Source organism: Zootoca vivipara, chromosome 5, assembly GCF_965207765.1.
Source record: "Zootoca vivipara chromosome 5, rZooViv2.hap1.1, whole genome shotgun sequence".
Taxonomy (NCBI): domain Eukaryota; kingdom Metazoa; phylum Chordata; class Lepidosauria; order Squamata; family Lacertidae; genus Zootoca; species Zootoca vivipara.
In genome coordinates, this window is record NC_142588.1 from 61,890,875 (window position 1) to 61,904,786 (window position 13,912).

The window sequence follows — 13,912 nt, forward strand, 5'->3', positions numbered from 1 at the left end:
AAAGTCTGAGACATCGAACCTGTGTGAAATGTATATTTTGCTAAAAGGCTTCTACGAACACAAAACAGGAAAACTAAGACCAACATTTCCATCAGGGAGAGTTTACACATACAGTAGTCCAGCTTATCAAAGGGGTTTACATATTTATCTCCAGGGAAAGCTCACAATTTGACATTAGTCGATCACATAAATATTTTAAAAATTCTCTGTATTCCAGTCAAACAGAAAATCACCCAGTACTAATAGGACTCAATTATAACACACAATAATACAGAGTAGTATATTTATGTTTTAACAATTTATTTCAGTTGTTTGTACAGCTTGGAGTTGGTCTTCAGGTAATAAGTTATAAGAGGTTTATATACATATTTGTCCCTGTGCCCCAAGGAATTTTTAACCACTTGGCACAAGCAGAATGCTATGCCACATGTAAGGGTAAAGCGAGCAAGACATCCTGTATAAATGGAAGGTAAAACCTAGCAAAATTTTCCCTGACACAGTTCTTAGGACCAGCTCTCTCTACTCGAAAGTCCATAAATAAGTGCAGAGGGTAATCCATCCGAGACTGCACAGGGAGACTATATTACTCTAACAAAAGCTTCTTTCCTTTTATTTTAGCTCATGCCATAGAATCTTGTAGTGATATATTTTATAGCATAGAATACAGTCAACGTTTTCTGGAAGTGATACATCTTTCCAAAATCATTCATTTCTTCGTAGTACCAGTGTTGAAATGATTCATTTGCTTAATTTTAGAAAGACCAGGAATGAACTTGTTAAGCGGCATACTACACATAGAACAAATATTTTAAAAACATTTATTCGCACATGAAGACCTCAAATGCAGTTTTGCGGAATCTGAACATGGAAGGAAAGTGAAGTGAAGAACTAGGAAAACCTGAACAGCTGAGAACATGCAACATAGACTCCGCCAGTAAAGTCACTGCCCTTTTTTTGGATCCACATTTTATCCTTCACACTTTCAGCAGCCTCATAAAAGAGCCTCTTTCTGCCTAGTGTGATGCCATTCACTACAGTCCTATGCCACCAACCAAAGAATACTAGCAGTCCCAAACCAATAATCCACCGTAACTTCCTTCTGCAGCTTCTACAAGGGAGCAGAGGGGTTTGGAAACAATAGCAAAGCAAGATGCATTAGTATGTCAAGATGGTAGGACAGGGAACATGATGGCTAAGCCTACAGCAAGAAGGCTAGGTTGCTGGGAAGGTCACAGCATGACCAATGTAGTATGTTTTTAAGTATTGAGGACTGATGGCACTACCAAAGATACTGGATTGCCATTTTAAACCTTGCATGCAGCAAGAATGAACTCTTCAGCCTATTAAAAAAAAAAACAAAGGTAGTGTTTAGCAGCTTTCCCCGGCTTTAACAAAAATAAGAATGCCTAAGGGAATTGTTCTCTTTTTGCACATCTAAGGAACTATATGTCTGCGAGACCGCATAATTATGATTATGATGTAAAGCAGGCATCCCCAAACTGCAGCCCTCCAGATGTTTTGGCCTACAACTCCCATGATCCCTAGCTAACAGGACCAGTGGTCTGGGAAGATGGGAATTGTAGTCCAAAACATCTGGAGGGCCGAAGTTTGGGGGTGCCTGATGTAAAGAATGTAAACAATACCTCATTTCCTCCCAAAGGCCACAATCCTACACATACTTACCTCGGAGTACACCCCACTGGACATAGTGGGGCTTGCTTCTTAGGGGGGGGGGGAATGCCCAGGACTGCACTGAAAGTGTTTTCTCACTCTACACTAAATAAATAGATGTCTAAGGCAGAACAAAATAGCACTTTAGTACCAAGAACCAGCCTGTGGACTTACACGATTAAGACATACAAGCTGTGCAGGATATGGATGCCAAAGAACGGGGAAATGCAGTTGCTCCATCATCTGAAGGTGCTTTCTTTATCCACAACAAATTAGCCTTGTAAAATGTTTCTCAGCCATTAATATAACGAAAGGGCAGACTCCATAGTTGTGTCAGTAATTTGATTCCTGTTTGAAGTTCAATTTATTTATGCTAAAGATTGAAATACAGTGGTATCTCGGATTACGTATCCCTGGATACGTAATCTTTGGGTTGCGAACGCGGCAAACACGGCAGTATATATGTCCGGGTTTTGCTGCACGCACATGCGCAGAAACGATCTGGCCGTATGCGCAGAAACGATCTGGCCATATGCGCAGAAGCGATCTCCGTGCGCGCGCAGAAGCACTTAATCGCGCCGCGTGCATGCACAGAAGGGTGCCTCCGGTTACGGACTTTTCGGGATACGGCCGGGCTTCCGGAACGGATCCTGCCGTAACCAAAGGTACTACTGTATGTTAAAAAGTTTTTCTATGGAATTTTAACATAGTATGTATTTAGGTAGTACTTTGGAAACCTATTTTTCAAACTATTTAGTTAAATATGCAATACTTGCAATCTAATATCTATGCTGGGAAGAGAGCAGTACATTTGGTAATAGACCAAAATGAAGGGTTGGGGTACTGCAGACCATAATGGGAACAACCCACAAAGCATGGCCACCCAACAACCACAATACAATTCTGATTAAAATGGGTAAAGAGCAGCAGTATTGGGTGGACGGCTCATAGTTTGCAAGATTAATTTTAAGTCTTACTTTAGAAGGTGGATTGAAAGACATATGGTCATTTGGAACACACACTCACATTTTAAGTAAAACAAAAATACTCACATTAGAAACTGACTTTATCCTTCCACCTGCACAGAATTTTCAGCTATCAAATCTAAAGCATTTTACAATAAACATTCATAGTTTCTTTTGTCACATGAGATGTTGTACAACAAAAGAAGTGCACTAGTATGTATGCTGTTCAACTGGACAGACACAAACAGCTGATATGTAGTGGGTTTCTTTCCCCCAATTAATAAAATTATGTCCCAGGGAAAGCAAATGCAACCTTTTGTTTTGTTCTGGTTTTTAAATTGTTCTGTACAAACTGTCTTTAAGATAACTGCACGCTTTAACATAACTGCACAATGTTTTGCTCTGGAGAAGTGCAATACATTGTACTCCTCAGTACACTGAAAATACATTAAATAAAATCCAACCAATTTCAGTTACCTTTGGTAAAACACACTGGATCAAAGGCAGGAAGGAAACAAATAATTTTAAAAATGAAGTCTTTTTCACAGAACATACTACTTACAGGTCTCAGTCAGCTTTCCTCAACCACTTCTATACATAAGTATGTACAGGATTCCATTCTGCCACCTTTGCAGTGAAATCTTATGCAACATGCATGTGGTTAGCTGCCCATTCAACCAACTGCAACCCCCTGAGAATTTTTCTGGTCCGGCAGAAAAAGGAAAGGTAAAACTCTCTTCCGTACAGCTGGCCTTTTGGATTGCAAATTTTGGTTTTCCTTGATGTTTCTTGGATACGCATCTACACACTCCACTCATGCTTCCCTATTAACCCACATGCAAGTTTCTCCATATTGTCAACTTGATGTTCATGTCCCAGTTAAAAACAAAATGTCATCCATCTAAAGGTTTTCCCAGATAAACTAATGTCACTTCAGTGTTTCCATAGACAGCAGACACTGCTGGATACAGACATGTCTTTGGCAGTCCTCGGAATGCAACTCCTAGAAACTCATAGCCACGCTCAAAAGCCAAAGTCTTGTCTTCCATGTCCAGGATGACACGAATTCTCTCACCTATCTGTAAACAAAAATAAGACTGATTGAAGAAAAGGGATAATGAAAAAAGACAAGACAAAGGTAAAAAGATGCTGAGACAAAATAACTTGGGGGGGGGATTAATTAACACAATTAACATACAGAAAACCCTTTGAAGACATTTTCTGCTGATCAATGGTAAAAGTAAGATTCAGTCATGGGGCTTTGAAGAACTACACAGGTTAACCAGAAATATTCTTCAATTTGATGCATGCCTTACTGAATTCAACTTGGCTAACTCCCAAGTAAGTGAGGTTAGTGTGGAAGCCTTGCCAGGGAGTAAGCCCCACTGAGCAGATTAGGACATATTTCCAAGTAAATGTGAATAGAATTGTGCCTAAAACAGAATGTGTCACAGTTTACTATGCAAAATTCTGGAATGAATAGCTCAGGGTGGTCCAATATGTGGCCTATGAGACCTTTTTTTTAGTGGCCCCTGTCCTCAAACCTGTTACTACTCTTCAGCAACTCTTCTGCCTTTCCTGTCCTGAAGAGCAAGAACTTCCTCCTCTTGCTGGTTGGTTACTTCTCCCCTCAGCAGCAAATGAGCACGTGAGAGTATATGTGATAGGGAGGGATGCTTGAAAACCCACCAATAGGGAGAAAGGGAGAAAGGGAGCTGGGCGCCAAATTTTCGAGTGTTTGAAGTCGCACCTTTTGATTGGTGGGCCGGCATGGCAACATGGAGCAGGAGGTGCGGCTTGGTGCTGGCGCCTCTTTGAAGGAACAACAATAGTGATGGTGGTGAGAGATGGAGCAGAGCTGCCAGGCCAGAGGGAGGCCGCAACACAGCCCAGGCTCAGTAGAGGCATGGTGTATGGCCAGCCAGCAGGAGGGAACTCTATGAGAATGGTGGGCTGCCCTTTGCCATGGAGGCTTTGCTGCTGCCCTGTTTGACAGGTGGGGAGGGGGTGACTGCCTGCCAGGGACTCCAAGGGGTCTGGCTACATTACCCTTGGGTGTCCCCTTCTACAGAATCCTCCCCCCTCAGTCAACAACCAGCCTGAAGAGGCCGTGCGGGGAGGGGAGCAGGATAGATGGTGGTGGCTGTGGGGACTGGCTGACAGGTGAGGAGGATGAGGCAGCTGTTGCCTGCCCCACCACCACACCTTGTGCTGTCTTCTTCTCCATGGACTGCATTTATTTAATGGCTTCACAAGAGGCTCGAATCATTTTGATTAGAAGTCTTCTAAAATTATTTTATTTTGATTTATATCCTACCTTTTTATCCTGACAGGGACTCAATCTATCAATTGTATTTAATTATATATATTCAATTAAATACATTAATTGCTTACATTAAATATATTAACTATATTGTGTACTCTTTAATTTACAATACAGAAATTTAATTCAGTGTGTGGCCCACGGGTTCTGTGTCAAAGTGCTCTTGAGGCGTACGTGGTCTAAGTGGTTGGAACGCCCTGGCATAGCTCTTCACAGATCCAACAGTCTTGTATACATTCCAGGTTTCACTCACTTGATATTTGGGGGCATTGTTGCACTGGGGGAAGCTGCCATTGACCTCTCCATTATGTAACAAGTTATTGTCCACCAAATTCCAGCCCCAGCTCTGGTCATCACTGCCCAGGAGTGCCACATAGCCCTGACACTGCATGGGAGCTCGTTTTGTAGCAATCCCAATTACTGCCACTGTGCCAAGAGGGCCTTCCCACCAGACTTCCCAAGCATGACGGCCTTCACTGAAACCAATCTTGGTCCTTGCTCCATCTGTACTCTGTGCAATGGGATTCCGATGCAAAGTAAATCCATTCTTCTTAATGTAGACATTCCTAGAACAATCATTGGTGCTGAAAGCATGCTGAAAGGCGCGTACCTGGAACAGAAGGCATTTTTTTTAAAGCAACGCTGGAGATAAGATTACTAAACTAGGCAAGGCTATTAAGACAGCAGCAGCAGCAACTCTACACCCTATTCTTATATATGTATAATTAGCCCATCTGTGAAAGAATGCCACCCAAAGTAAGAACGCGTTGTGATTTCACAACCTCAGTCCTCACCACCTGCCCAGCTGGGCTAGTACTGGCTACCTGGCTCAACATAAAAAACAAGGTCTTTTGGAATCAGAGCAAGCAGGAGAAAAGCATCATTTAAACACCAGCTATTCCAGGCATGGTGGAGGAAGGCATCAACGGGGGGGGGGTCCTCAATCCAGCTCCCGAGATGGTGTCTTATTGAGCACTATACCTTTCTGCAGCTCCTACCATGCAAAGCATCTGGGCCATAGGCAGCAGCTGGAAAGAGGAACCACATCCAAACAACATGTACTCAGTGAGTGTTTCCACCAACACTCGTATGCATATATACATGTGCAATTGGGGGGAGGGGGTGACGACAGATGATGCAGGTTGCATTTTACTGGAGCTAGGAAAGAGCCCAGAATCGGTGCCAGAGTTCTGCCTTGGAACAAAGTAAGTACAGTAATAAGCAGCCAGTGCTTTTGAGCATGTGCGTTAGTGCCTCTCTCTCTCTCTCTCTCTCTCTCTCTCTCTCTCTCTCTCTCTCTCTCTCTCTCACACACACACACACACACACACACACACACAAACACAAACACAACACGGAACAATTTCCTCTCCTCCCCGCACATCTGGGTTTAAGAAAGTGGTCCGGCTCACAAAACACAGGAGACAAGACCCACGGCACCCCCAGTATCTTATCTCGTGCAAGGGATGTAGGGGCAGAGAACGGTACCCAGATGATATATACTGTCTATATTTCCTTCCTGGGTTTCATCGCGCGCGCAAAAAGGAGGGTCGCTCCCTCCCGTGCGGGGCCATCCTGACCTTGCCCTTGTAGGTGGGCACGTTGCAGAGGATGTCGGTGCGCAGCGCCTCCTCCGCCAGGCTGCGAGCGGCCAGGCTCCGCCACACCTCGCTGTTCTCATCGCCGTGCAGGACGCGGCACCACAGCTTGCACACCAGCGCGCAGCTCCGCAGCTCCCGCAGCTCCAGGTAGGAGAAGACGAACTCGAGCACCCGCCCGGGAAGTCGCCAGCCCCCCGCATTAGCAGCCGTAGCGGCGGCGGCGGCAGCAGCAGCCGCAACAACCACCGAGCTCGGCGCTCCTCCTCCGCCACCGCCTCCGCCGCCGGCAGCCGCCGCCATAGCCTCCGGGCGACCACCGAGTCCTCGCGTCCCGCAGCGCGCGCGCGCACGTCTCGCCAACCGACCGCCCCGGTCCAGGCAAAGGCGGTGCGAGGCCGCGAACCCACCAGGCAGCCAACCGGCCAATCCGGCTCACGCCGTCAGCGAGGGAAGGAAGGGAAGGCGGCGCAGCCGACGCTCGACGTCCTTCCCACCGGCTGCCGGCAAGTGCGGGCGGAAGTGAAAGCTTTAGCCTGTGCCTGAGCTGGGCCTGAGGAGGAGGCGTCGGAGAAAGTGCTGTCATTCCCCCCTCCACTGTCTCTTCGGTTCGCGATTGGAGGAGCGGTGAGACGAGTCTAGGTTTCCTGCCGCGGGTCTCTCCGACTGCGGAGCTTTTATTCGCCTTTTGTTACTACTATTGTGGCGGTGGTGGTTGAGAGCTAGGCCCTGAAGGTGAGCCAACCATGTTGGGTGAGGGCAGAGCTGTCAAGGGGGCTTCTCTAAACCCATGCGCGAGAACCTCACCTGTTACAGTAATGTAAAGGGGGGGGGGTTGATAATAGGGTGACGTAATTTCTCTTCGCCGGAAGAGGACACTGTCGCATGGAGAGACGGTGGGACGGGTAAGCCTGTTTGAGGTAATTCGGTTATTTTTTGGCCTCCTCGGTATTAAAATACAGCAGTAGGGTGGCTTGGCTCGAGGCTCTCACCCTATTGCGTATTTACTTGGCAGTAAATCGTACTGAAGTGGTGTACACGGGATTAGGGCTGGACTGTAAGGGCTGAACTGTAGGCGTGTTTCTGACTGGTTTGGTCCTCATAGCTATGAAGAATGCTCCCCCATCTCTCTGTTTTCATGCCTAATGTTTCTCTAGTCCGGAGTATTGTTTGAAGGCACTTCTTTCCTTGTGGGCTAGTCAATTGCCAACCACTTCTCTGCCTCCACTTGACACCCTTGTGATGATAAATGCTGGTCTGTTAATCCGTATAGTAGAATGTTCCTAAGCATATTTATGAAGTAATAATAATAATAATAATAATAATAATAATAATAATAATAATAATTTATTATTTATACCCCATCCATCTGGCTGGGTTTCCCCAGCCACTCTGGGCGGTTCCCAACAGAATATTAAACAGAATAAAACTTCAAACATTAAAAGCTTCCCTAAACAGGGCTGCCAGATGTCTTCTAAAAGTCAGATAGTTGTTTATTTCCTTGACATCTGGTGGGAGGGTGTGCACCACCACCAAGAAGGCCCTCTGCTTGGTTCCCTGTAATCTCACTTCTCGCAGTGCGGGAACCGCCAGAAGGCCCTCGGCGCTGGACCTTAGTGTCCGGGCTGAATGATGGGGGTGGAGAGACTCCTTCAGGTATACTGGGTCATCTCCAGGGAGTTAAATACATACTAAGGAATACCATTTATTTTCAGAAACTTTCTCTCAAAGAGCTTTGTTTTCCAAAATGCCATGCTTGGAACTTACTGTCAGTGATTTACTTTCCCTCAATCCTATTTTGCCATTCAGGTTTCTGACTGCAGTTCTCTGTTAGTGCTATATGACCATAAGGTATATAGGCATTTTCATCATGGGTACATTAGTAAACCAGACTGTTGTGGGCACCGCTTATGCTTGGTTGTGGTGCCCGTATTACAGTGTATTCTGTTGGCTACTGCAGAATGTTCCTTTCAATCCCTTATGTCAGTTAGGAAAAGGGGATCCTGTGGTGCCAGGGAAGGCACCTGTGATTTCATGTGCACTAGCAAGTGCCATGTTGGCAAGCTTTGCTATAAACCAATTAATTGAGGAGAACAGGAGTGTATATTGCATGCCTAAACACATGGCCTCTCGTTTAAACAAAATCAGACTGATACCAGTATTTAAAGTTGTTTTGGTTCTAGGATCATATGGTTTCAAAGGTGGCATTAAAACATACATTCTGTCCATGCAATGAAGTGATGTGTCTTTTGAGGAATTGGCTGTACCAGAAACAACTTCTGTCTTGCTAATCAAATGTTTGTGTTTTTCAGACTCTCCTACTATGGCAGAAAGGTGGGCCAATGGACACTCTTCTTCAATATTATGTTTGAACGTGAACAAAGATGGTCTGTTGGCTTCAGGAGCAGAAGGAGGGGAGCTAACCATCTGGAGTGAGGAAGGGACTCCATTAGAACACACACTTCTCCAGAAAGCTGATGATGTCACCAGTGTTGTGTTTTCTCCCACCTGTTCCAAAAGACTATATGCTTCTCATGGAGAGACTGTTAGCATTTTGGATACTAGATGTCTCAAAGAGCCAGTTGAACATTTCCATGTAAATGATGAAGAGATCAATTGTCTTTCAGTAAATGAAACAGATAGTTTATTAGGTGCTGCAGATGATTCTGGAGCAATAAAGATAATTGATTTGGAAAGCAAGAAGTTAAGCCGCTGCCTTAGACGACACTCAAATATTTGTGCATCTGCTGTGTTTCGTCCTCAAAGACCTCAAAGCCTTCTTTCATGTGGTCTGGATATGAAGGTGATCAGCATAAAATGAAAGTTTCCTGTAGGGCACACACCAGCACTGATCTTTGATACATGTTTCTTTCCTCTCCTACTATATGTTAATTTGTCTATGAGCCTTCTGTGGCATTAGATGAAGTAATCCTCCTATATATGTATTGATCAGGAATTAAGACAGTCCCTTGTGAAAGTCAGTATGAGTGCCAGCCAAAGTAAAACAAGCAGGCAAGATAAAAAGGAATCATTCTTGAAAAGTTGGCTTCCAGGGAGACCCAGTATCAATTAAATAGCTAAATCAAATGCTGAAGTAGTTTAACGGAGGGGACATATTAAATAATAAAGAATACATTTGAGGGTGAGCAAAATGCCCTTATGCCACTGAGTATAGACCAAATCCCAAATTATTGGGTTTTTATGCTATGTTGAGCCCTGGCATTTCTCTTTATAGAGATATCCAGGTTCATCGTCTTAAATGTCTGCTGTGTGAGAAATTTCTTAAAGTTAGTGTGGTGATTAAACTTCTTGATTATGCATGTAGGGAGGTAAAAATGCAACAATATTATGGCTATACAGGCTCAAATCGGATATTGTGTTTCCAATCTCCAAACAGTGACCTAGAGATTGGGAATGTGTTGCAGGCTGTCATGGTCCCTGCTTCCCTATTATGCATAGATTCTCCTCTATTTTCCACAATTTGTGGTATTCATTATACTGTATTCAGATTCAGCAAACTAAGATTAGCACTCACAGGGCATCTCCTCCAAAACATATTTTGAAGCAGGTTGTCACACAGTGTTTGGAGGCACATCTGGTAGTGCTAACCTGTATTTTGTTAGATTCTGATATTGTTTTAAACCAGGCACCCCCAAACTGCAGCCTTCCAGATGTTTTGGCCTACAGCTTCCATGATCCATAGCTAACAGGACCAGTGGTCAGGGATGATGGGAATTGCGAGTCCAAAACATCTGGGGGGCTGAAGTCTGAGGATGCCTGTTTTAAACCATAGTTATCACAAGAAAGGAGGTGAGGAATTTGGAGTTGAAGAAATGTGAGCCTGTAGCATATTCCCTATCTTCAAATTAATGACCTGAAACATGATGGTTGATTAACCAGGGAGTCTTGAATCACACAAGCAATTTATGATGCAATTTGAACCATGTCTACTCAGAAATAAGTTCTGTGGAATTCAAAGGGACTTACAGGTAAGTGAGATAAGGATTGCAGTCTAGTTTGGTTTTTGCACAAGCCAATTCTATTTTAACCAACACCCATCTATAATAAAAGCAGTATTAAACTATTTAAAATGAATTATGGTATACATCCTTCAGTTCTTAGTTTCTATAATGAGGCTTCTGATTTAAGAAAGAATTATTTTTGCTCAGTTTTTGGTTACTGGTCATTGTAATTAATACAACATAGAGGTCTGGATATTGTCACAGGAATGCTGATGATGTTTTCACAGCTTAGATAATGCAACATTTTGAGAACCTCTGTTTCTTTGGCACAAGGTAATTTGTTCAGCTTGGTAGATGGATATAATAAACAAATGTAGTAAAAGTACTCTTAAGAAATCTTTTGTGTAATTTGTTTAAAGCTTCTCAAAGCTTAACAGACACAGGGAAGCATCACTTGGTGACAGCTACCTCAATTTATGACTCTAGGAATAGAACCTAAAGGAAACTTAAAATTGTGTGCAAATAGGAACATGAACACATTTAGTATGTGCTAGTATATGTCCTATACAAAGAAATAATTCTGATTTGTTCTATTTGAAGGTTATGATGTGGAACTTGCAGAAAGCTCGCCCTCTGTGGATTGTGGACTTGCAAGAGGAGGAAGTCAATGAACATTCAACTGGTCAGCTTTTTAACCCTCCATTGGCCCATTCCTTGTCTGTTTCTGCTTGTGGCAATGTTTTTGGCTGTGGAGCTGAAGATGGTAAAATCAGAATCTTTAGGGTAACAGGTACCAAGTTTGAGCAGGAGGCAGCATTTAAGGGCCACTCCTTAGCAGTGTAGGAGGCAGCATTTAAGGGCCACTCCTTAGCAGTGTCACAGGTTTTCTTTCTACCAGAAGCCTACCGGTTCATTACAGGAGGAAATGATGGCAGTGTGTTGTTGTGGGACGTCAGCAATGAACTAGGAAAACAGAAGAGTCCAGTCAAATCCATCCACAGAAGGAGAACTAGGATGCCCAACACCACCAAGAAACTTGACAAAATAAATGCAGAGTGTTCAAATGAGCATGTACCAATTTTACCAAAACTGACGATTGAACATGGAGAGAAGGTGAACTGGATTTCATATGCAGAGATTAAAGGCTCTAGAAGAATACTGGTTGCTGATCAGAGTACCAGTATATCAGTCTATCCTATTGCTGAACCTTAGACATGCCTTGGCCTAACCGTTTGTCTGATACACCACCCTTATTACCCCCAATGTGTTTTAAACCAACTGCAGCTCTTCTGTATATTGTTAAAAATATTTATTTTAGCAGTGGATAAAGTTTATTCATTGTATCAGTAATGGGATATCTTATGATAAACCAGGTATTAACTTGCTGATGAGTCTGAAATAAAATTCAGTTGTGAATGTGTGTGTGTGAATAACTTTTTGACAGGAGAAAAAAAAATTAAAAATGCATATTGGCACATGCTCTAGTAAGTTCCAATGCCATCAGAAGACTTTCAAAATAACTTGTGCTTATGATTTAACTTTGATCTTCCAGATCCCTTCATGCACATTTAAGTCAGCTGAACTACATCTACCCAGTATTTGGATTTGAGCTTTAATGTATAATTTATGCATGAGTATGCCTGAATTTGTCCATTGTGGATCAAAAAAAAACCTGACTCCTGAAGTCTTAAATTATGGAGCACAATCTAGGTTTCTTCTATGAAGAAATCAAACATGAGTCCCTAATTTTTTTAACCTATTGTTACATACTGTTGTTATCATAAAATGTTATCAGTATGCCCAGGTTTAGATACTTCTGCCTTGTTTATTTACATTAATATTATTTTGCTGTTATTAAATCACAACTCCTTATAATTTACTTTTACTACACAAACTGAAAATGTAAGTTTTAAAAGAAGAAAACCAATATGCTAAATTTTCTGCCAATAAAAGCAACTTTCCTTTTATCAGGGCAGTTTTTCTTTCATAGCATAGTGATTCTTGGCTCATTCTCATACTTTTGTTTGTATGAACAGAAGGTGTGATAGATACTGAGAACTGTATGGTACAAGGGATAGTAGCAGCATACTCTAAAATCCTGGGTTTCTTCTTGATATTTTCATATTTATGGAGAATAAAGCTTTAACTGATAAAGCTTTTCTGAGATTTAAGCTGTGTATACAAATGGTGATTTAAACCTTTTAAAAGAGCCTAATATTGTTTCTGGTCACTTTCTGTAATGTAGGAAGTTTTGGATGATTAGAACAATAAACAAAAGTGTTAACTTTTGCTTTTGCCACAGTACCAAACTTACTGGTATGGGTATGCAATTGTACTGGTATCTTAAAATGGCAGGCAGGCATTGACCATGCTATTCAAATCAACAAACTCTGGTTTAGAGGGTAAGTGCTAACCGTAACTGGAAGCCATGCATTTCAAGTATGGAGTGCAAGAGCATAGTTTTTCAATCTGGATTATTTAGCAAACATGGAATGAAGCTTGAGGGGAAGATGTACACAAACATTTCCTGTGCCTAAAATATGTATGTTTGTTTGTTTGTATGTATGTATGTATGTATGTATGTACTTATGTACTTACTTACTTACTTACTTACCGTGTTTCTCATATTATAAGACATGTCTTATATTTATTTTTTCCTCAAAAAAACACACTATGGCTTATTTTCAAGGGATGTCTTATTTTTTTCCTCCTCCTCCTGCCGCAGCCGGCATTGCTGCTGCGCCTATCACTATGTCTTATTTTCGGGGTATGGCTTATATTCCTTGAATGCTTAAAAATCCTGCTATGGCTTATTTTATGGGTATGTCTTAAAATATGAGAAACAGGGTACTTATTGATATAAACTGCCATATATTCTGAGCAAATTGCTGCACAGTTTTGGAACCACTACATATTTGACCCTGCTCTGCATGCAATATGAATGAATGTCTAATAGGTTAAGTACCTGCTTCTTGGAACAGATTTTGTCTTCTGGTTCTAATAACAAAATACAGAAGTCATTTGTACTCTTGTATCAGGACCAGAGGACAAATGAGATAAATGTATCTATAAATACGGGTAGCTAGTTTTTTTATACTTTAAAATAGATGTGTTCCTTTCACGTTTTGTGTATGTGTAGGTATAGATATGTTTAAGTAGAGAGGGGTGGCAATTTCTTCATACATGTTCTCTTTGTACCTGATGTGACCCATGTATATTGCTACAGATGGGTATTGGGAGCTGAGCAGCAACTTACCATAAACGGTGTAAATGAAAAGAGATGTATTTAACATGGGTTACTAATATTTTAAATATATAAAGATTGAAGCAGTAAGCTGCTGTACCTCCCACATAGCAACTCAATGTGAATCTAAACAGACATAAGATAAAAAT

The 13,912-nt window shown here is 42.3% G+C and overlaps 2 protein-coding genes across 6 annotated transcripts; one reads left to right on the top strand and one right to left on the bottom strand.

The window, feature by feature from the left end:
- Nucleotides 1-283: 283 nt before the first annotated feature.
- Nucleotides 284-6,860, bottom strand: FBXO45 (F-box protein 45). Its single transcript, XM_035133763.3, has 3 exons — nucleotides 6,540-6,860; nucleotides 5,213-5,569; nucleotides 284-3,715 (listed from the first exon to the last, which is right to left on the bottom strand). The coding sequence occupies exons 1-3, from the start codon at nucleotides 6,858-6,860 to the stop codon at nucleotides 3,530-3,532; spliced, it is 864 nt and encodes a 287-aa protein (XP_034989654.2). The 3' UTR covers nucleotides 284-3,529.
- Nucleotides 6,574-12,486, top strand: WDR53 (WD repeat domain 53). Of its 5 annotated transcripts, none has more exons than XM_088670773.1 (4): nucleotides 6,574-6,707; nucleotides 8,870-9,360; nucleotides 11,120-11,329; nucleotides 11,366-12,486. In XM_088670773.1, the coding sequence occupies exons 2-4, from the start codon at nucleotides 8,881-8,883 to the stop codon at nucleotides 11,729-11,731; spliced, it is 1,056 nt and encodes a 351-aa protein (XP_088526899.1). In that variant the 5' UTR covers nucleotides 6,574-6,707; nucleotides 8,870-8,880; the 3' UTR covers nucleotides 11,732-12,486. The 5 variants fall into 5 exon arrangements, with proteins under 5 accessions (XP_088526899.1, XP_088526896.1, XP_088526897.1 ...); XM_088670770.1 differs by lacking the exon at nucleotides 6,574-6,707 and adding an exon at nucleotides 7,007-7,292; XM_088670771.1 differs by lacking the exon at nucleotides 6,574-6,707 and adding an exon at nucleotides 7,044-7,184.
- The last annotated feature ends 1,426 nt before the right edge of the window (nucleotides 12,487-13,912 follow it).

What these genes read in the sequence shown, in the direction of transcription:
- FBXO45 (XM_035133763.3), bottom strand. Translation starts at nt 6,860, where the DNA reads ATGGCGGCGGCTGCCGGCGGCGGAGGCGGTGGCGGAGGAGGAGCGCCG. An exon ending in TGCCCACCTACAAGGGCAAG is followed by an intron (nt 5,570 to 6,539) that starts GTCAGGATGGCC and finishes CTTCTGTTCCAG; the next exon opens with GTACGCGCCTTTCAGCATGC. An exon ending in ACAATGCCCCCAAATATCAA is followed by an intron (nt 3,716 to 5,212) that starts GTGAGTGAAACC and finishes TTTTGTTTACAG; the next exon opens with ATAGGTGAGAGAATTCGTGT.
- WDR53 (XM_088670773.1), top strand. Translation starts at nt 8,881, where the DNA reads ATGGCAGAAAGGTGGGCCAATGGACACTCTTCTTCAATATTATGTTTG. An exon ending in CATGTGGTCTGGATATGAAG is followed by an intron (nt 9,361 to 11,119) that starts GTGATCAGCATA and finishes TTCTATTTGAAG; the next exon opens with GTTATGATGTGGAACTTGCA. An exon ending in GTACCAAGTTTGAGCAGGAG is followed by an intron (nt 11,330 to 11,365) that starts GCAGCATTTAAG and finishes GCAGTGTAGGAG; the next exon opens with GCAGCATTTAAGGGCCACTC.